General features: G+C 44.0%; 1 protein-coding gene across 1 annotated transcript in view; it reads left to right on the forward strand.

The window, feature by feature from the left end:
- Positions 1–1,676: 1,676 nt before the first annotated feature.
- Positions 1,677–21,883, forward strand: part of Maml1 (mastermind like transcriptional coactivator 1) — a 38,072-nt gene continuing 17,865 nt past the window's right edge. The window contains exon 1 of the mRNA XM_021651744.2: positions 1,677–2,293. Coding sequence (XP_021507419.1) covers positions 1,958–2,293 — 336 coding nt within the window. The 5' untranslated portion in view covers positions 1,677–1,957. The remainder of the gene's footprint in view (positions 2,294–21,883) is intronic.

Raw genomic sequence — 21,883 nt, forward strand, 5'->3', positions numbered from 1 at the left:
TGAATAAAGAAGAAAGACTTTTATATGCTGGATTGCTTGTTGCATTATTGTAAAATGCCTCCCCCTTCAGCTGTGGTCTTCTATTTACTTGTCCACAAGTACTCTTCACTTCCCAGATTGTCAAGTTACTAAATGGTGTTACATTAAAGCCCTGTGTTATGTCTTTTGACTCCATGATAACCTGTTTTTTACTGTTTGAATAATGGTTTTTTAATCTTTTCATTGGCTACTCTAGAAGAGTGTAATTCAGTCTTAACTTCATTATTCAACTTCCTCTGTCCAGTGATGGTTTAGTCATTTCTGTTGTGTAAAATGTACAACAGGGCAGAAACGGGGAAGTTTTTTGTATTTTTTTTTTTTTTTCAGTGCTGGTATTTGAACCAGAGCTCTGCCACTGAGCTACACCCTGTCCTTTAAGATGTATGGAAACTAACTTAACATCTTTATTAGAAAATAATGTTTGCTTAGGCGCCATGGTTGAGGATATTATTGAAAGTCATGCCCAGGTTATTTTGTGTTTATTAAGGTTTTAGATTGCTTCCTAAATTGATACAGAAAAATGCAGTGTTTGTAGAGAGTTTTTGAAGACAACTTTGCACTTCTAACCGGCCATAACGGTGCACCCTATAACCCTAGCACTCACAAGGCAAAAGCAAAGTAAGGCCAGCCTAGGGCATGCTTTGAGGTCAATCTGGGGTACGTGGCAGGTCCCTAAAGTTTCATGGCTGCCTTACTAAGTGGTAGTGGCACTTAAGAATGAGGCCCTGGAATCAACTCAGCACTGCACGCAAAAGTTGCTTGGTTAACTTGAGTGTTCATTGGAATGTTTAGGCTCATTTATCTTTGTAGCCCACTTTTTTCAGCAAAAAACATAGAATTCCTATTTTTCTACTGCATTTGTATAAAAATATTTGACTGTTAGCTTATTTTCCTTGTGATTTTAAAAATAAAAGGTTGAACGAACCCTGGTAAGAGGTTAAGAGTAACATGTTTGAGTGGCTGGTGGTGTCTTCTAGTGCGCAGCCTCCCAGCATCTGTGTCCTTTCCCGGCTTTCTGAACCCAGCGTCTATGGATTGGATTTTGAGTGACTCAACTTTACATAGCAATCAGTTTTAAGTCTGTAAGTCCCTGGGGAGCTAAATAACTCAGGTCCCCTCAAAGTAAGTTTAAGTCTGTAAGTCCCTGGGGAGCTAAATAACTCAGGTCCCCTCAAAGTAATGAAATTTTGCCGACAGTACCGGTCAGTGAGGCCCACTCCATTCTGATTAATTGGGGGCCGAATGTGAGGAATGAGGTCAGAAATGGCTGACCTCGAAATGGTGTGGGCAGACTGGAAAAAACAGACCACATCAGGCAGCTGGGGCTGGCGGTTTCTACCGCACTCGTTTTTACTCCGCGTCCCTCGCGAACCCGGAAAAGACGGCTTTCTGGGGGCGGCGTTGAGAAAACGTGGCTCTTCTTGGATAGGTTCCTGTCAGTCACAGCCTGCTCTCCGGCGTTGAGCCCGCCTCAGGGCTTCCCTTCGTTCCTTGCCCGAGCGTACAGTTTAAATACCCGAGAGTCCTTAACGCGCTCATGCCCACGCCCTCGGGCAGCAGCTCTCATCTGATTGGTCGGAGCTCCGATCCATCAGCCGTGACGCAGGGCTCGCCGGCTCCAGCCCCGCCCTCTTCCGAAAGCCCCGAAAACAATTTTAAGATGGCGGCGGCAGCGGCGCGGAAAACAATGGGGCAGGGGTGTAGGGGATAGGCCGAGGCCTGAGGCAGGCGGCGAGCGCTGGCCTGGAGTCGGGCCGAGCGGGGTCGGAGGAAGACCTGCCGCCGCGCCCGAGCCCGCTCCGCAGCCCGCTGGGGCATGGCGCGGCCGTGAGGCGGACCGGGGCCGCCAGAAGCGGAGGAACTCCAAGTGCCAGCCGGCACCGGGAGGCCCGGGCCCGGCCCGCGCCGCCCGCGGCCCATGGTGCTGCCCACCTGCCCCATGGCGGAGTTCGCGCTGCCGCGGCACAGCGCGGTCATGGAGCGCCTCCGCCGGCGCATCGAGCTGTGCCGGCGCCACCACAGCACCTGTGAGGCCCGCTACGAGGCCGTGTCTCCCGAGCGCCTGGAGCTCGAACGCCAGCACACCTTCGCCCTGCACCAGCGCTGCATCCAGGCCAAGGCCAAGCGCGCCGGCAAGCACCGGCAGCCGCCCGCCGCCGCCCCGGCCCCGCCAGCCGCCCCGGCCCCCGCCCCGGCCTCGGCGGCCGCGCGCCTGGACGCAGCCGACGGCTCGGAGCACGGCCGCCCGGTCGCGGTGAGTAAGGCTGGCTCCTGCCGCCGCACTCCTTTCTCCCGAAAGTGCCTCTCTCGGCCTGGACCCGGCGTGGGGGAAACTTCCCCGGGTGCTCCGGTTCTGGGTCTGGGTCCCCGGAGGAGGCTAACATGGCAGGGAGCTGGGCGCTTTTCATCTTCGGGAAGTGGCACTGCGGTGTACTTTGGGAAAACGTTCCCGTGAGGACTTAGAGTAAAGTCGGGGCTGGAAAGGCAGGAGAAGGTTAGAGTTCTGATAGGCGTTTCTCCCAAACTTGATTTCCAAATGAGACGAAGTTGAGAACTTCGTCTTGGAACAGACACGCGTTGGAGTTGCCTACGATGTAGGGCGTTCTTGCACAGAAGGCCTGGCCTCGTTTACTCTGCCAATGTTGATTGGATCCCTGCTCCTAGGAAAGTCCGGAGCTGTAGGCAGGGGTAGGGCTTTAATATGGAAATAAGTCGACCTTTGGTTGACAGTATCCTACGGCTTCCGAGTGGAAAATCGAAAAGCCCTTGGAAGCTTGAGTAAACTTTATGATCAGCTCAGTGAGTTGCGTGAAAGTATTCCTTTTGTTTTTTGTTTTGTTTTGTTTTGTTTTGTTTTGAGGGAACCCTGGAATTTGTGAACGCGAGATTCCTGTTACACTATTGACAGTTCCAATTTTAACCTACTAAGCCTCTTAAAAAAATCTGATAATAGTAATAGTTGTTGAACTGAGGAAATGACGTTAGTTGTTGGTCAGCTGTGCCCTTTGGTTTTTAGTAGCTAATCCCGAGATTTATTGGTTAGAAGTTTTGCCTCCCTGAAACTGGTTTATAAAACGGAAACCTGTGTGTACGGGGCGGGTGAGGGGGTGTTACAAAGTTCTTGGTAATTTAAAGTTTAAAACTAAAAATTTACAACACTTAGGTTGCTCAGTAATTCTAATTCGCGTTTTTATTGTCTCTTGCTTGGTCGGCTGTAAAACTCTTCCCTAACTAGTGGTTAATCTTTCAGTCACTTAACACCCTTCCTTTTGAAATGTTAGAAACCCTTCTGTTGCTGGAGGGAGTGAAGTTTAATCTTCGGTTGGTGTTTGGAACCAGCCTGACCTAACTGACTAGAAGACAGAATAATTGGGTTCTGACCCAGCTGGTCAAGTCCTTTCGTCCCCATTTTTCTCACCTGTAAACCAAGGGCTTCTTATAAGGTTTCTTGAAGGAATCAAATGAGTATGAAGTCAGGTGTGGTGGTTCATTCCCAGAGACAGGCAGAAAGAAATGAGTGTGGATGTGAGCGAATTTCACAAACTGAAAGGCTGCATGCAGGCTCTTTCTCTACACTTTCCAGAATCCTGCCATCCTTCCAGCCAGAACCCACCTTCCTTTGCAGTTCTGAAAACCCTGCCTACAGCATAACCTCTTCCATCAATACAGTTATGAAATATATCTACGATCTTTTTGTTTTGTTTTGTTTCGGGACAGGGTTTCTTCGTGTAGCCTTGGCAGCGCTGGGACTCACTCTGTAGACCAGGACGGTCTGGAACTCAAAGAGATTCTCACTGCCTCTGCCTGCTGAGTGCTGGGACTAAAGGCACCATCATTACCTGGCTCTTTGTTTTTAGCATATAGTCACTCATTACTTCAGCCATACTGTGTCTTGCCAAGTAGACTGTAAGCTTTTGGAGTCATAATGGGCTTGGGCTAAGTCCCATACATATGTTTGTCACTCAGAATTATTTAACTGAATGAGTCACCTTTACTAACAAATCTTTCTTGAAGGAAAGATTCCCACCTCTTTCCCAGTCTGTGCTGGGGATTGAGCCCAGGACTTTGTACTTAATGGGTCTTAGTTAGGGTTATTATTGCTGTGAAGAAACACCATGATCATGGCAACTCTTACAAAGGAAGACATTTAATTGGGGCTGGCTTACAATTCCATTACCGTCATGGCAGGAAACATGGTAGCATCTGGAATGGCAGGCAGCAGGAAGAGAGAGTGACACTGGGACTGGCTTGAGCGTCCAAAACCTCAAAGCCCATTCCCCCCAGTGACACATTTCCTCCAACAAGGCCACACCTCCTAGTACTGCCAGTCCCTGAGACTATGGGAGCCATTTTCACTCAAACCACTCTACTAGGTAAGTAGTGCTTGACCACTGATCTATACTGCTAACCCTAGAGAAAGACCTTTGAGGCACTGGGGAGATGGCTCAGAGGTTAAGAGCACTGGTTGCTCTTCCCGAGGTCCTGAGTTCAATTCCCAGCAACCACGTGGTGGCTCATAACCACCTATAGTGAGATCCGGTCCCCTCTTCCGGCCTCCTGGCTCACATGCAGGCAGAATACTGTATACATAATAAATAAATAAATAAAAACAAGATGGTTCTTTTTTAAAAAAAAAAAAAGAAGAAAGAAAGACCTTTGAGAGCAGTAGGTGGTCATCCCAATTGAAGTAGATTATGAATGTTCATAATCTACAAACAGTTGCCTTCAACACCTTCCCAGAAAAATATTAATAGTGTTTGAATTTCTGTTTTAGATTATGGTAAAATTTTAGAATTTACATAATTTTATAATGTTTAATTTCTGACTCACTGGAGAAGAATTGAGTTCTTGTCCAGTGTTTTACTAAGAATGTTAGAACTTGAATCCAATAGGTCATTGGTACATGCCTGTGATCACAGCATTTGGAGCAGAGACAGGAGGATAGCTCCAAGTTCAAGGCCAGCCTGCTAATGCAACTAGAGCTCTGTAGAGAGGAGGTGTCTCAAAGGAAGGGTGGGGAGGGGAAGTCTGGTGAGATGGCTCAGCAGTTAAGATCACTGGCTGCTCTCTTAGAGGAGCAGGGTCCGATTATAGCATCCATGTAACGGCTAACCACCTGTAACTCCAGTTCCAGGAGATCCAGTGCCCTCTTCTGGCACATACACTCAAATAAAAAATTGAAAAAAAAAAAAAAAAACCCAACTTTTTTTTTTTTTTTGAGATACAGTTTTTTTATATATTCCTGGCTGTCCTGGAACTCACTCTGTGAACCAGGCTATTCTTTTTTACTTCCTGAGTGCTGGGATTAAAGACATTTGCCACCAAGCCTAGCTAAAAAAAACCCAAAACTTTAGAAAGCATCTTGAGTCTGACTTGTAGTAAGCCCTTTGAGTGTGAAACCCTGACCAGATTTGCCATGGCAGATTGATATTAGCACATTAAACCTTTACCTGAGGGTTTTTAGAGTGGGTAGTGCTCATCTTTATCTTTTTATGGTGGAAGGACCCTTTTCCCCCTCAGGCTGCAAGGTGATTCTAGCTGAGCTGTTCAGCCTTTATTGGATCCTTTAGAGGGGGGAAAAGAAGCCTGACTCTGTAGGATTTTTGACTTGGAAAGCACAGCTTTGTGGTTTTTTTACATTAAAAAAAAATGTGTGTGCATGTAGGTGGATAGGTGCATGCCACAGCTTGCCTGTGGAGCCTGGAAGGTAACTTGCTGGAGTTGGCTTTCCCCTTCTGAGTAGGTCCCAGGGATTGCACGCAGCTTATCAGGCTTGGTGGCAGACACCAGTGCAAGCTGAGCCATTTTGACAGCCCCAGAATACAGCTTTGCAGAGAGATGAAAAAGTGAAGAACACCTCTCACTCCTGATTTTTTACAATTGTGTGTTTGTTTGGTCTCATTAATCTTTTCAGAAAGGCTGCTAATATATGGGCAGGAGTAATTTGTCCAACTGTTAGGCAGTCATTGCACAGCCAGAGTTCTCTAGCTGGCATACCTTGTGTGTGATGAGACAGATATTTCTAGTAAGAGTTCCCCTTTACTTGATGTCTTCTTCTTAGGGTATTTCTCACACACAACCCCAGCAAGGACCCGACTACTAATCACTGTTAGAGACTAATCAGGAACAATACTAAAGGCTGTTTCTATCCTGGCTTTTGAGGAATGAGCCTGTTAGGTTTTCCTTATAATCTGCTCTTGAAAAAAAAAATACTAGTATTGTACTTTTGCTTGTTTGTTTTTGTGTTCGAAGTGGGGGATGTGTATCGGTGCCGGCGTGCTACAGTCTGAGCGTGGACACTGAAGCACAGCCTTCACGAGTTGGTTCTCTCCATCTGCCATGTAGGTTCACGGCTCAGACCCAGGTTGCAGGCTTGTGGGCAAGCACCTTTACTCACTGAACTCTTCTTGCTGGCCCCAAATTCTAGTATCCCAGTGGCAAGATTGGCTTCTTTTTATTAGGCTTGCTCAATTATAGAGAGTTTTACACCCACTTCATACCAGCCTTCATTCTGTGAGTGAAAATAGTCTTCTGTAGAAGCATGGATAGTTTATTTCTATAATAAAGTGTTAAAAGCTTTATTCCAAATTTCTCTATGGATTTTGTTAGACATTTGCTACTGAGTCAAGAGGAACTTATTCTGTGTGCTTTTGACAGTTGTATTTCAGCCTATTCATCCCTAAAGGCCCTTTCCCTACTTCATTTAGTTATGAGCAACTCCTCTGCGTTAACTTATCTGTTTGGTTTGTTTGGTCTGGTTTGGTTTTTTTGAGACCAGACTGACCTGGAACTCATAGATATCTCCTGCCTCTGACTCCTGAGTGCTGGGATTACAGGCGTGCACCAACACAACCATTTTTCATTTATGGGAGAAGTACTAACCAGTAGTACAAAGAACACTTCACTTTGACCTTTTGTCACCTTTGAGCTCCAGTTGCCTTGTCATTTGCATGCTGTTTCTCCTCCCAGAGTCCCCTTTGCTTTGTTCTGTGAGTTACCTAAAGATTCACACTTCTCTACTCTCAGCTACTCAGTGTTTACTGCCTAGAGTAAGACTGGAAATTCATGTAAGAATTACACCGGTAAATTAAGTCAAAGAATACATCTTTATAAGCATAAAGAAGCTACTGTGCTGTGATCGTGTAGGACGGTCTTTTGTTTTTAAAGATGGCTTCAGGGTCCCTTTCCCCCTGATGCCTCCCACCCTCTCTTGTGATACTCATCCTTTTTCTTTCTCACTGGGCCTTTCCTTTAGCTTGAAAACAAGAGCAACAACCATTCTCTGTGCTCTGTCTTTTCTTTTGTGCTTTCTCTCTCAAACTCACATTCTGTCTTCTTCCTTCCCCTTGCCCTTTGCACCTGAAATTACCAGCCCATTGTTATCTGTTGTTTACCCTCCTACTTTTCTGAAATTGCCCCTTAAAGAACACCAAAGATGGTCTTGCCAAATTCAGTGGCTTCTTAGTCATCATTCTTGACTTCCTCCTCTAAGACTCTTAGCTTCTGCTCTTTTCTGATTTTTCTCTCCGGCTCTCTCGTTCTCTTTCAGTGTTTGTTTGTGTTTCTCAGTCTTCCTTTTTTTTTTTTTAATTCATGTAACAAATATTTGCGCTCCTACTGTGTGAGCCAGAATGTTCTAGGTACTGGAAATATAACAGTGAACAAGACAAATTAAAACTTGGCTGCCATGGAAAGAAAGGATCAGTAATTTCAAAAATTGATTCTACCTAGGAGTATTTATGTGCACTTCTGATCCCAGCTGTTCAGAATTGAAGGGGGGAGGGGTGTCTCCAGTTTGAGACAAGCCTAGATAACTTAGTGAGATACTGTGTCAAGACAGATAGAGAGATAGATAGATAGAGAGAGAGAGAGAGGATCTCACTGTGTAGCCCTAGCTGTGGCCTGGCACTCACTCTGTAGACCAGGCCAGCCTAGAACTCACAGGGATCCTCCTGCCTCTGCCTCCTGAGTGCTGGGGTTAAAGGTAAGGCCACCTCACCACCAAGATGGTCTGTTCTTTTATTTGTTTAAGACAGGGTTTCTCTGTGTAGCCTTGGCTGGCCTGGGCTCGCATTGTAGACCAGGCTGGCTTGGAACTCACAGAGATCCACCTGCCTCTGCCTCTCAGAGTCCTGGGATTACAGGCCTGTTCTGTTCTTATTTGTACCTAAAAGGATGCCATTGGCTAGCTGAAAGTCTTAGGAAAGGACATCCCACAAGCACAAATTTTCTGAGATAGGAGCCTTCTTAGTGTCCTGAGGTGGGCAGCAGCTCAGTTGGTAAGCAAGGACAGAAGTCAGGTTCATTGGGAAGCAGTAAGCAGCAGGGGTTGAAGCAGAAACACAATCTGGCTTATCTTCAGGGCATAATTTTTAATTTCTGTTACATTTATATATTGTATGGGAGAAGTGTGTGCACTCCATGGCAGTTGTCTTACCATGCTGGACCCAGGGCAACTCACGTTATCAGGCTTGGTAATAGCCTTTACCTGTTGAGCCATCTTGCTGGCCCTGACTTAGCTGATTTTGTTTCTTTGTTTTTGTTTTTTAAATATTATTTTGGTGCCAGGTAGAAAATATCAGGTTGGTGAACAAATCCTGAAGGCACAGGTCTATACGAGGTAGTTTGGCCATGTGGAGAAATGGACATTCCTCAGTTGTCTTAAGAAAATTGATGGGGGAAGGGAGTGGGCTGGAGAGATGGCCTAGTGATTTAAAACTTCATTGATATTGCAGAGGATGGAGATTTGAGTCCCAGCACCCACGTGGTAGCTAACAACTATTATATAACTAGTTCCAGAGGTTCTGGGGCCCTCTTCTGACAACTGTGGGCAGTGCATACATATGGTGCATAAAATACACACACACACAGGCAAAATACTTATACATGTAAAATAAAAATAAATAATTAAGAAAGATATTTTGGGACTGAAAGTATATGTCAGTGGTAGAGCATTTGCATAGAAATGATCCTGAGTTCAATTTTCAGCTCTTCAGCTGAAAAGAAAAGCAAACCAGCTTTCCTTTTGCCCTTTTTGTTTGTTTAGGGAGAACGGGATCTCATGTAGTCCCATCAGGCTGAGGAGCTAACACTGGCCCTAAATTCGGATTCTAGACCCCACAGCTGGCTTCTTTTCTCTTAAGATGTCTTTTCTGTGTGTATATATGCACATATGCATGCAGGTGCCCACAGAGGCCAGAAGAGGGTCCGATTCCCTGGAGCTGGGGCTCCTGACATGGGGTGGGAGCGGAACCTAGGTCCTCCACAAGAGAAGCAAGTGCTCTTGAATCACTGAGCATCTCCGCAGCAGCCCCACCCCACCCCTTTCTCTTTTTGATTCAAGATCTCACTGTGTTACCCAGACTGGTCTTGAACTTGTGATTGTCCCGCCCTAGGCTCCAAAGCGCTGGCATTGCAGGCATGTAGTATTATACAGACCTGGTTCTTTTTCGCACATTTAAAAAAGGTTAATGTTCCTAGGCAGCTGTCTCCACTTTTCTTTTTAAGTAAGTGATATTTTTTCCTAATCACTTTTTTCCACATCACTTTCTGATTCTTTTCTGGCTTCATGTTACCTGTAATAATAATTTTCAAACTTCCGCAGTATCTGTATTTCTGCTAGTCTACTGGCCATTCCCATGTTCATTTCCAACATCTCTAACATGGACTTCTTTCCTGCCACAAGTCACATGTGTTCTATTTAGCTAGTCATACAAAACCCACTGAACACCTGTATTTCTTCCCCTTGCTTACAGCTTTCAGGTGCTTGTTGAACATCACTCTGAAGCTTTTCCTGAGGACCAGGAATTTCAGATACTGGGTGTGCCAACAGCTTGATGGGACGGGATGACAAAGTCGTGATAAGGGCCTTTGAAGCCTGTGGGACTGTTGGGGGAAGGGATGCCTCTTTTTTTTCCTTTGAATATTTTTAAAGATTTATTTATTTATTATTTACACAGTATTTTGCCTATGTTTATGCCTACACACCAGAGAGGGTACAAGATCTCAGTAGAGATGATTGTTATGAGCCACCATGTGGTTGCTGGGACCTTTGGAAGAACAGCCAATGCTCTTAATCTCTGAGCCATCTCTCCAGCCCAGGGATGCCTCCTGAGTGCAGTTTGGAACACTTGAAAAGAACTGACTTGTAAGATGAGTCTTGATTTTCTTTTTTCTTCTTTTCTTTTGTTTTTTTGTTTGTGTGTTTTTCAAGACAGGATTTCTGTATAGCCCTGGCTGTCCTGGAACTTACTCTGTAGACCAGCTGGCCTTGAGATCTACTTGCCTCTGCCCCCCTACTGCTGGGATTAAAGGTGTGCGCCACCACTGCCCTGTTTATCCTTGATTTTTTCAAGGGTTCTATAGAACACCAATTTTGTTGGCTATTTCAGAAGTTTTAAGGGTTAATGGGGTGGCTTGGTGGCTCAGTGATCCTCGGCACAAGAACCTAAAGTGAAATATTTGGGAGACACTGGGCTAAATAAATGCAGTCAGCTTTCATTATTCAGGTCATTTCTAACTGTTAACATGCTGAGGACGTGGTCTCTTACCAAAAAGTATCTAATAGGACTTTGATTCCTTTACAAAACTAAGATTTATTTTATTTTTGTTTATTTGTGTTTAAGCCTATGTGAATGTGTCCCTTGTGTGTGGGGTGACTGTGGAGGCCAGAAGAAGGTATCAGATATTCTACAAGTGGATTTAACAGCTCTAGAGCTCACAGATCTACCTGCCTCTCCTTCCCAAGTGCTGGGCTTAATGGCAAGACTGCTATGCCTGGCCAGACCTCTAAAACTTTTCATCGTAAGCTTTTAAACGTATTACTAAATGCAGGGATAGAACAATGGCTTGCTTGGTGGTTAAGAGCACTGCCTGTTCTTCCTGAAGACCCAGGTTCAGTTCCCAGCACCCACATAGTGACTTAAAACCTTCTGTAACTCCAGTTGCTGGGGATTCCAATGCCCTGTTTTGGCTTCTTCCAGTACCAGGCACACATGTGGTACACAGTCATACATGCAGGCAAAACACCCATACACATAACTTTACTTAAAAGGTCAAATATCAGTGCATTTATTTTTAGACTAGTTGTATACTGAATTACCATAATTCGTTTATTAACTGAAAATGAAATAAAAAATGTATATAACAGCCTTATACATTTCTACATGCTTAATATAAATTAGATATTTTAGAAGGTGAAATGGTTAAACAAGCTTCTTATAGTTACAAGGAATTTACCTTCCAGAGAATTATAAATATTTAAAAATAAAAATGGTTACATCACCTTTTTTGTTTTTTGAGACAGGGTTTCTCTGTAGACCTGGCTGTCCTGGAACTCAGTCTTTAGACCAGGCTGGCCTCAGACTCAGAGATCCACCTACCTCTGCCTCCAGAGGGCTGAGTGAGGATGGTTTGCCTCCATGTATGTCTGTGTTATCACATTCATGCAGTGCCCGTGGAGGCCAGAAGAGGATGTCAGATCACATGGACTGGAGTTAAGAGTTGTGAGGAACCATGTGGTTACTAGGAATTGAACTTTGATCCTTTGGAAAAGCAGCCAGTACTCTTAACTGCTGAACCACCTCTCCAGCCCCCAGGCCTCACCTCTGATAGTGTTGGGAACTTGGTTAAAAAAAAAAAAAAAAAAGAAAAACGAATTCCAGGGCTGACAATGTAACTGAGTGTGGAGCCCTTGCCTAGCAATACAAGGCCCAAGGTTCAATCTCCAACACTATACAAAACCAAAACAAGGCACCCTGTAGTACTGAGGCACCTGCTACTTGAAAGGATGAGGAGGAGTGACTGTTTTGAGTCTGGGAGTTCAAGGCCATACTAGGTGATAGTGAGACTTCCTTTAAAAAACAAATGAAAACAAACCAACCAACCTTGGGACATGATTGCACACAATTATCTTAGCACTCTTAAAATAGAGGCGGGAGTTTGAGGTTAGCTTAGGCTACAAAACAAGATCCCATCTTAATCAATAAATGGCAAAAGGCTGTTTAGGGGTGAGAGGCCTGAGCTGTTCATCTCTCACTGTGAGTACAGGCTTCCTTGGGAGTCCATCAGCTCATCTGTCTTCCAGATATAGTCAGCCTGTTCTGCAGAGCCTTTGTGTACCCCTACCCCATGTCCCAGGAGATTTGGATTTATTGGCTCAGCTGATCTACTCAGGATCCACCTGGCAACTTGAGGGCACAGGTCTAGCTGTCATTCAGTCTCTCAGACTCTCTCTACAAGGAGGTGGTGAGCCAGGGACCTAGATCCCTAATGATGAGCTGTTTGGCTATATCGCATGGCCCTGATGCCAGCACAGCCAATTCTGTCTTCTGAAAATTCTCTTTCAGTTGTTTCTGAAGTAATACAACATTCCTCTCTGAGATTCTGGGAAATGTGAATTTCCATTTACCTCGTAAATCTATGCCTAGATAAAAATATAAAATTATGCAGCTAGAGGGGGTACTCACCCGCACATACCAGGATTTGGGAGGAAAGCAGGAAAATCACAAGTTGAATTCCAGCTGAGGGGCACAGCAAGACCTTGTTTCCAAAAAACAAAACAAGCTGAGGACACAACCCAGCACAGTAATAGTGTCTGCCTTTAGAGCACAGTGCCCTGGGTTCAGTCCTCCAGAATCTCCAAAACCAAACAAAAAGAAGGGGAAGAAGAAGAAGAAGAAGAAGAAAAAGAAGAAGAAGAAGAAGAAGAAGAACAGAACCTTCCTAGCCTCTGGGTCTCAGAAGTGCTGCTGCAGCACAAAGCCAGTGTTACATGGCCTGAATGGCCCACATCCCTTTGCCTCCCATGTCTTTACTGTTTGGGAGAAATACATGTGTATAATCCACATACACATTTAATATTGTTAAATTTTTCTGAAACTCTGCTTTCTGAATTTTAAAACTTTGTCTATGAATGCACAATGTGTATTCTCTGCGCTTTCGAACAGCATCTTAGTGGCCACAGAAAAGCATATAGCAAAACTCAAAATAACGGGATGTGGAAGCATATCCCACCTTCTGTGAAGCATGGCAAGGGTGTGTGTGGATATGTAAATGACCTGACTTATAGTCCCTCACAACTAAGGGCTAGGGCATCCCCATCACTGAAGCCCATTAGCAACAGTAAGAAATAAATGCCCAGGATTGATGGTGACCACCAATAATTTCAGCACTTGGAAGGCGAAGGCAAGAGGATAGGAGTTCAAGGCCAGCCTCAGACACATAGTTTGAAACCAGTCTAGGCTCCATGAGACTCATGAAAAAGGCAAACAAAAACAAAGAAAATCAAGAAGGGATGGCAAGAAGGTAAACAGTTCAAAAAATGCTGCTGTGCCTCTTTGGCTCTCTGCTATAAAGTCTTTGATGAAAAACTACTGGTCTTTATTAAATAAAATAACTAGCAGTTTATTTCCTAAAAATGTCTAACTTTTAGAGTGCTTTCCCAAATATGACCTATCTGCAGAAACTAACCCAGTGAAAGGATAAGAGCCTTGACAGTGGCCTTTCGTCTGGATTCTGTTCTGCACTTTACTGGCAGCTCTGTCAAGTTGGACCACTATAAGTCTCAGTTTACTTACATGCAAATTGGAGAAGTAATGTCTACTCTGTAAGACTGAAGTCAGTAATAAATAAGAAGTAAACAGAGGTTCTCCTTGTTTCACACGTAGGAAGAAAATCATGGAAGTCTTTCTTTGAATTACCTTTGAAATGGCAATGTCTTTGGCCATTGGGTGGTGGTACACACCTTTGGTCCCAGCCCTAGGGTGGCAGAGAGAGGCAGCTCTCTTGATGGAGACCTGCCTGGTCTTCAGACTGAGTTGCAGGACAGCTAGCGCTACCGTCTCAAAACAAACAAACAAACAAACAAACAAAAAAGCAATTACTTTTATTAGTTTTTTTATTAATTAATTTTGTTAATACTTTTATTAATCCCATACAGGGCATGGCTCAATGGTTCCTTTGAGGACTAGAGTTTAGATCCCCAGATCCCATATAAATCCCAGGTAGGGTGGGAGCCTGCTTGTAAGTCCGCTTCAGAGGGAAGACAGGGGCCTCTGAGGAGGCTAGTTAGCAGGATTAGCCGTGCCAGTGAGCTCCTGGTTTGATTGAGAAACCCTGCCTTAAACAGTAAGGTAGACGAGCTGCTGAGGGGCCTCCATCTCCACAGGTGCACACACGCACACTAAGAATGCCATACAGTGGTAGAGAAAAAGTCAGGGTACGTGGTTCGTAAAATAATGTGTCTTCTGATCAAAACACATCCAAGGCAGGGGGATGGCTCAGTGGGTAAAAGTGTTAGCCAAGCAAGTCTGACCATTCGAGTTCCATTCCCAAAACCCATGTAAAAAGCCCAGTGGGGAGACTCACAAACACCTACAGACACTGTTATATAAAAACATCACTAAAATGCCTTTATCCAGAATGAAACCTTAGAGGCTGCAGATGTCCCAGTGTGGAACACCTGCTTGGCATGATAAGGCCCTGAATTCAGCCTTCAACACTAAGAACAAATCAGCCCCAAAGCCCTGAAACGAAATGTCCACTGGACTTCTCTTTTGCAACTTCCACTCTGAGTCTGATTCTTTTAAGTATCTCATACAAGTGGAATTGTGTAGTCCTTATCTTTGTGACAGGTTTGTTTCATTTAGAAAATCCTGTGGGTTCATCGTGTTAGAAAGGAAAAGACTGGGACTGGGAGATGAGGTGCAGTCAGTACGCTGCCTTCAGTGCAAACATGCCGAGCTGAGTTTGGAATACCAGCAACCATGATACATGTGTGTGTATATACATTCCTATGTTTACAGAGAGAGAGAGAGAGCTGGCATCTACTGTAACCCTATCATGGGATTGGGAGCAGAGAAAGGAAAAAAAGCAAATGGACCCTAAGTACCAGCCAGCCAGTTTAGTCAACTGTTGAATGTGGGTGTCCAGTGAGACCTGTCTCAAAAAGTGTGGTAGAGAATAATCCAGGAAGACATCTGATGTCAGACATCTGGTCTGCACATACACATACACCACACACACATTAAAAAAAAAAAAAAAAAGACAGGATTTCCTTTTTTTTTTTTTAAGATTTACTTATTATTTATACAGCATTCTGCCGGCATGTGTGCCTGTACACCAGGAGAGGGCACCAGATCTCACTATAGATGGTTATGAGCCACCATGTGGTTGCTGGGAATTGAACTCAGGACCTTTGGAAGAAGAGCCAGCGTTCTTAACCTCTGAGCCATCTCTCCAGCCCAAATTTCCTTTTTTTAAAAGTACTATTCCAGGGGTTGGAGAGATGGCTTCCAGTGATTAAGAGAATGTGTTACTCTTGCAGGAACCCAATCTTTTCCCCAGCACCCACATGATGGTTCACAGCTGTCTATTACTCTAGTTTTAGGGCATCTAACACCTTCTTATGACCTTCTTGGACACCAGGCACACATGTGGTGCACATACATTTTTGTTTGTTTATTTGTTTTTCTTTTGAGACAAGGTTTCTCTGTGTAGTCTTGGCTGTCCTGGACTCACTTTGTAGACCAGGCTGGTCTGGAACTCACGAGATCCTCCTGCCTCTGCCTCCAAGAGTGCTGGGATAATAGGCGTGACACAGCGCCCAGCTATGCACGTACATTTTTTTCTTTATTAATTACACTTTACTCACTTTGTATCCCCCCTGTGGTTCTCTCCCTCCTCCCGTCTCAATCCTTCCCTTCCTCCACCCTCTGCATTCATGCCCCTCCCCAAGTCCACTGATAGGGGAGGACTTCTTTTCCTTCCTTCTGATCCTAGTCAGTTAGGTCTCATCAGGAGTGGCTGCCTTGTCCTCTTCGGTGGCCTGGTAATGCTGCTTCCCCCTCAGGGGGAGGTAATTAAAGAGCAGGCCAGTCAGTTCTTGTTAGAGACAGTCCCTGTTCCTATCACAATGGAACCCACTTGGATACTGAACTGCCATGGGCTACATCTGTGCAGGGGTCTTAGGTTATCTCCATGCATTGTCCTTGGTTGGAATAGCAGTCTCAGGAAAGACCCCTGTGCTCAGATTTTTTGGTTCTGTTGCTCTCCTTATGGAGTTCCTGTCCTCTCCAGATCTTACTGTTTCCCACTTCTTTCCTAAGATTCCCTGCACTCTGCTCAAAGGTTGCCCATAAGTTTCAGTATCTACATTGATAGTCTGCAGGGCAGAGCTTTTCAGAGGTCCTCTGTGTCAGGCTCCTGACTTGTTCCCTCTTTTCTCCTTCTGATGTCCAGCCTCTTTGCCTTTCTGGATAGGAATTGAGCATTTTAGCAAGAGTCCTCCCTCTTGATTAGTTTCTTTAGGTGTACAGATTTTAGTAGGTTTATCCTATATTATATGTCTATATGAGTGAGTATATACCATGTGCATCTTTCTGCTTCTGGGATAGCTCACTCAGGATGATCTTTTCCAGACCCCACCATTTACCTGCAAATTTCATGATTTCCTTGTTTTTTATTGCTGAGTAATATTCCATTGTGTAGATATACCACAATTTGTACATCCATTCCTCCACTGAGGGGCATCTGGGCTGTTTCCAGCTTCTGGCTATTACAAATAAGGCTGCTACAAACATGGTTGAGCAAGTATCCTTATTGTGTACTTGAGAATCTTTTGTATATATATGCCTAGGAGTGGTATAGCTGGATCTTGAGGAAGCGCTATTCCTAGTTGTCTGAGAAAGCGCCAGATTGCTTTTCAGAGTGGTTGTACAAGTTTACATTCCCACCAGCAGTAGAGGAGGGTTCCCCTTTCTCCACAACCTCTCCAGCATGTGTTGTCTCTTGAGTTTTTGATCTTAGCCATTCTGATGGGTATAAGGTGAAATCTTAGGGTTGTTTTGATTTGCATTTCCCTGATGGCTAATGAGATTGAGCATTTCTTTGTTTCTCTGCCATTCGATATTCCTCTGCAGAGAACTCTCTGTTTAGCTCTGTACCCCATTTTTTAATTGGATTACTTGATTTTTTGCTGTTTAACTTCTTTAGTTCTTTATATATACTGGCTATTAGCCCTCTGTCAGATATAGGGTTGGTGAAGATCTTTTCCCAATCTGTAGACTGTCGTTTTGTTCTGAGGACAGTATCCTTTGCTTTACAGAAGCTTTTCAGTTTCATGAGGTCCCATTTATTGATTGTTGCTCTTAGAGCCTGTGCTGTTGGTGTTCTGTTCAGGAAGTTGTCTCCTGTGCCAATGAGTTCAAGGGTATTCCCCACTTTTTCTTCTAAGTGGTTTAGTGTGTCTAGTTTTATGTTGAGGTCTTTGATCCACTTGGACTTTAGTTTTGTGCAGGGTGATAAGTATGGATCTATTTGCATTTTTCTACATATAGACTTCCAGTTAGACCAGCACCATTTGTTGAAGATGCTGTCTTTTTTCCATTGAATGGATTTGGCATCTTTGTCAAAAATCAGGTGTCCATAAGTGTGTGGATTTATGTCAGGATCTTCTGTTCGATTCCATTGATCCACCAGTCTGTTTCTATGCCAGTACCATGCAGTTTTTAGTATTGTTGCTCTGTAGTACAGCTTGAGATCAGGGATGGAGATACCTCCTGAATATCTTTTACTGTAGAGAATTGTTTTAGCAATTCTGGTTTTCTTGTTGTTCCATATGAAGGTGAGAATTTTTCTTTCAAGGTCTGTAAAGAATTGTGTTGGTAATTTGATGGGAATTGCATTGAATCTGTAGATTGCTTTTGGTAAGATGGCCATTTTTACTATGTTAATCAGGACGTACATTTTTTAAAGTAATATTCCAGGGTAAGTAAGGTGGGTAAAGGTGCTTATTGTGCAGGCCTGGTCCCCTGAATGCAATCCCCAGAACTCATGTAAGATAGACAGATGTGCTGGCATGCATCTGTATCCTAGCATTCTTCAGTGAGGTGGAAAGCAGGGACGGAATTGCACTGAGTGTGCAGAGTAGCACAGTGTGCTATTTTCTGATGTTGTAACAGTGATTTGATTTGGGACCAACAACGAGGTTATGAATGTTGTTGTAACTAAACTTCTTTCTTTCCTTCAAATTAAAATACGAACCAAGGGCTGGGTGTGGTGGCACATGCCTTTAATACCAGCATTCGCCAAGGTAGAGGCAGGCAGATCTCTGTGAGTTTGAGGCCAGCATGGTCTACAAAGCAAGTCCAGGACAGCCAAGGCTACACAGGAAAACTCTGTCTCCAGGAAAAGAAAAAGAAAAACAAAACAAAACCCAAAATTTCTGTGGACTTAAGTTTATAAAAACAGAATGAGAACTGAGAGCGCTTCTTTATTCTAATGACAGGAAATGCTTGTCTGTGGCTATGTGAGCAATCCAAGGCAGAGGTGGCTGCTTCACCTAGCTCATTAAAGAAGGCATTTTTGCTGAACCTGGACATCTTGCTTAATAATTACTTGTAAAAAAAAAAAGTATACTGTAGCTGGTGTGGTGGCCTTTAATCTCTCTCGGGAGACAGAGGCAGGTGGATCTCTATGTAGCCATCCTTGTCTAAATAGGGGGAGATCCAGGGCAGCCAAGTCTATATAAACTTGTTTCAATCAAACAACAAATGGTTGTTACTCATTACATATTAAATCATTATAATGCAACTTAAGAAATAGATGTAGCACACAGATGCTCATACGTGTCCATGCTCTTTTATTCCTCAAAAATTAGTATGTATCATTTGTACAAAATAACAGCTTATCATAACAGTCATTTATACCTACAGTCTACTCTGGCCATAGTTGCCATCCCCTTCTCACATTCCTCTCCTCTCACTGTTCTTTCAAGAGTCCCCCTTTTATTTAAAAAAATCTAGATTCTGCATGTATGTTCTTTTCTGTGAATCAACTTCATTTTCTTTAAATAAATAATTAATCGTTTTTTAAAGAGGCTCAGAAGTAGAGTACAAAAGAGACCCTGGGTTCACTCCCCTGTACCACACACGTGCTGAAGGTAAATAATGAAAGTCAGAAGTTCAATTTGTAGATTTATTTTTCTTACAGAGAAATGTGGAAGAGTAATCAATAAGATTTTCATACATGTTATATTAAAAATTAAAGTATGTAGCCAGTCGTGGTGGTGTAGGTGCATGCCTATAATCCCAGCACTTGGGGAGGCAGAGGCAGGTGGCGTTCCAGGCTAGCCTGGTCTACAAAGCAAGTCCGGGACAGCCAAGACTACACAGAGAAACCCTGTCTCAAAAAAACAAAATAATTAAAAGATAGCATGCTGCTAAGATATTAACTGGTTCCTTTTTAAAAGTGATGTAGGGTTATTAAAGGGTTTCTGTGGCCAGCACTAGGTTAGTAAAACAGACCCACATCAGTCATTCCATGTCAAAGTTCTGGAAGGAGGGTTCCCTGTGATATTATTTAGACCCACACCAGCAACAGGAACCAGGAAGACAGCTAACCAGTCCTTCAAAGTCCTGAGGGAGGATCTAGGGAAATGGTCAGTGTGAAAGCATGTGCTATGCATGTGGGAGGAGCTGAATTTGCTCCCCTAACACCCAGTAAATGCTGAGTGAGTGTGGTGGCTCACCGGTAATCATAGCACTCAGGAGTGGACAGAGATGGGCAAGTGGACTTAGCTAGATCCATCAGAGGTCAAGTGGACTTAGCTAGATCCATCAGAGGTAACTTAGCTAGATCCATCAGAGGTTCAGTGGATACGATGGCCAGTAATAGAGAAAGAGCCTGAGTTCCGCCCCTGGCTTCCACATGCACACACACATGCTCTGGCATGTATGTGGGTCAGAGAGCAACTTGCATGGTTCTGGGAACAACTCAGGTTGTTAGACTGGGCAGCAGGCATCTTTACTCACTGAGTCATCTGGCTGGACCTCCCTCGGTTTTAGATAAGGGCTTTACTCACATGCCATATCAGTCTCCCATTTTCGATATCCAGCCATTATACTAGAGCCATTATACTGTCAGTTACAGAAGGATTTCATTGGAACAGTAAGAAACCCTACATCTCCTTCAGTCCTTCCTTCTCCATCATCCCCTTCTTCCCATCAGTCCTTCCTCCTGCAGTCAGCCCCTCCTCCCCCGCCTTCAGTCCCAGGCAACCACTTACTCTGTCCACTCTTCAAAAAAAGGAAACTACTTTCTAGTTTCCTTGTAACCTAAAATTATCTCACAGTAAACACTTAAGGTCAGTAGAGGCAGGCAGCTCTGTGGGTGCTGCCAGCCAGCCTACTGCCCTTTGCCAGTGTACTTGATAAACCTGTTTTCTTTCTAAAAGAAAATACAGTGTGCATTTGCAGCTTGCCTATAGTCCCAGCTTTTGGGATGGCAAAGCAGGACAATCAAAAGTTCAAGACTTCAGGGGTTGGAGAGATAGCTCAGTGTTTAAGAGTACTGACTGCTCTTCTGATAGGACCCAGGTTCAATTCCCAGCACCCGCATGGCAATTCAAAACTGTCTGTAACTCCAGTTCCAGGGAATCTGACACCCTCACAAAGACATACATACATATAAAACACCAGTGGACCAATGCACATGAAATAAAAATATTTTTTTAAAAAAAGTTCAAGACCCCAACTCATAACTCTCCAAAAAGTACTTAGGCACTAAATTGTAAAGTCTTCTGGAGTGAACTTGCCATCTTCAGGATGTCCCTGGCAAGTGAAAGGAACCTCCCAACGCCTTACGTATTGCCCATGCTAGGTTGTGTGCATTCTAAATTGGTGACTATTCCAAACTAGAGGTGGATGATATAAAAGTGGAAAATTTTAATAACAGGGTATATTATAGGCACTTCTGTTGTGTTCCTTTTTTCTTCAACTATCTTGTTTGTTTTGAAACACAGTTTCTCTATGTAGCCTTAGCTGTCCTGGAACTTACTGTATAGATCGGGCTGGCCTTGAACTCAGAGATCTGCCTGCCTCTGTCTCCCGAGTGTTGGGATTAAAGGTGTGCATCACTACCACCCAGCTCCTTTATGTATCTTAAAAAGAATTGCTGTGGGCTTGTTTTTTCAGTGATGACACCTGGATGGGGCTCTTCATTCTTTGATGAAGGCAATATTTGTATGGTTTGAAACACTAATGCATGTCATTTGCCCACTAGCATTCATCTGCAGAATTGGGCTGAAGGGTCTGAAGCAGACCCCAGCATTTACAAGGTTCCTTCCCAAGAGAGCCAAACACTGAAAGCCTTAGAAACCCTATGAAATTTACTGAGTTTTATTGACTCTAACAGGGGGCAGTGAGTCACATGTCTTAAGGTTGTTTGAATATTGAGTAGGATCCCAGATTAAGAAACTCTTAAACAATAAACTGGGGCTAAATCATAGTAAGTAACAGGGAATAAGAGAGCGGCATGGCACACTTTGTAAATAATGGGTTTTCCCCCAACAGAAACAGCAGCGAGGTCTCTGAGTGTATATATGCGGAGGAGAGCCTTTGGGGAAAGGAAAAAGGGAACATTGGGTGAAGCTGAAATTGCCAGTATTTAACAGTGTTTTCGTTAAAAGTTCTAGTCATGTTTGGGTATATGCTGTAACAGCAACATCTGGGAGGCTCAGAAAGGAAGGTTGTGAGTTCAGGCCATCCTTGGCTATATAATGAGATGTAGTGGGAAAAAAAGAAACAAGATTTTCTTTTTGTTTTTGTTTTAATCTGTGTTCTGGAGGAGTCCCAGGGAATCCCTTGGTACAGCCTTGGTGTAAAGAGACTTAAGGACAGTAGAGCCAAAGCTTAGGACTGTGAAGACCTAAGAGTAATCAGGAGCCATAGGCATAAGGACATTTACTAGTAATTGCCATTATTTGGCTCTTGGGAGCTAGGTTGCAGTGGTTTTAGAAACTGTTAAAATAGTCCAAACAAGAGAAGCTGCCGGTGTTAGTGGATGT

Source organism: Meriones unguiculatus, chromosome 11 (genome assembly GCF_030254825.1).
Source record: "Meriones unguiculatus strain TT.TT164.6M chromosome 11, Bangor_MerUng_6.1, whole genome shotgun sequence".
NCBI classification, from domain to species: Eukaryota; Metazoa; Chordata; class Mammalia; order Rodentia; family Muridae; genus Meriones; species Meriones unguiculatus.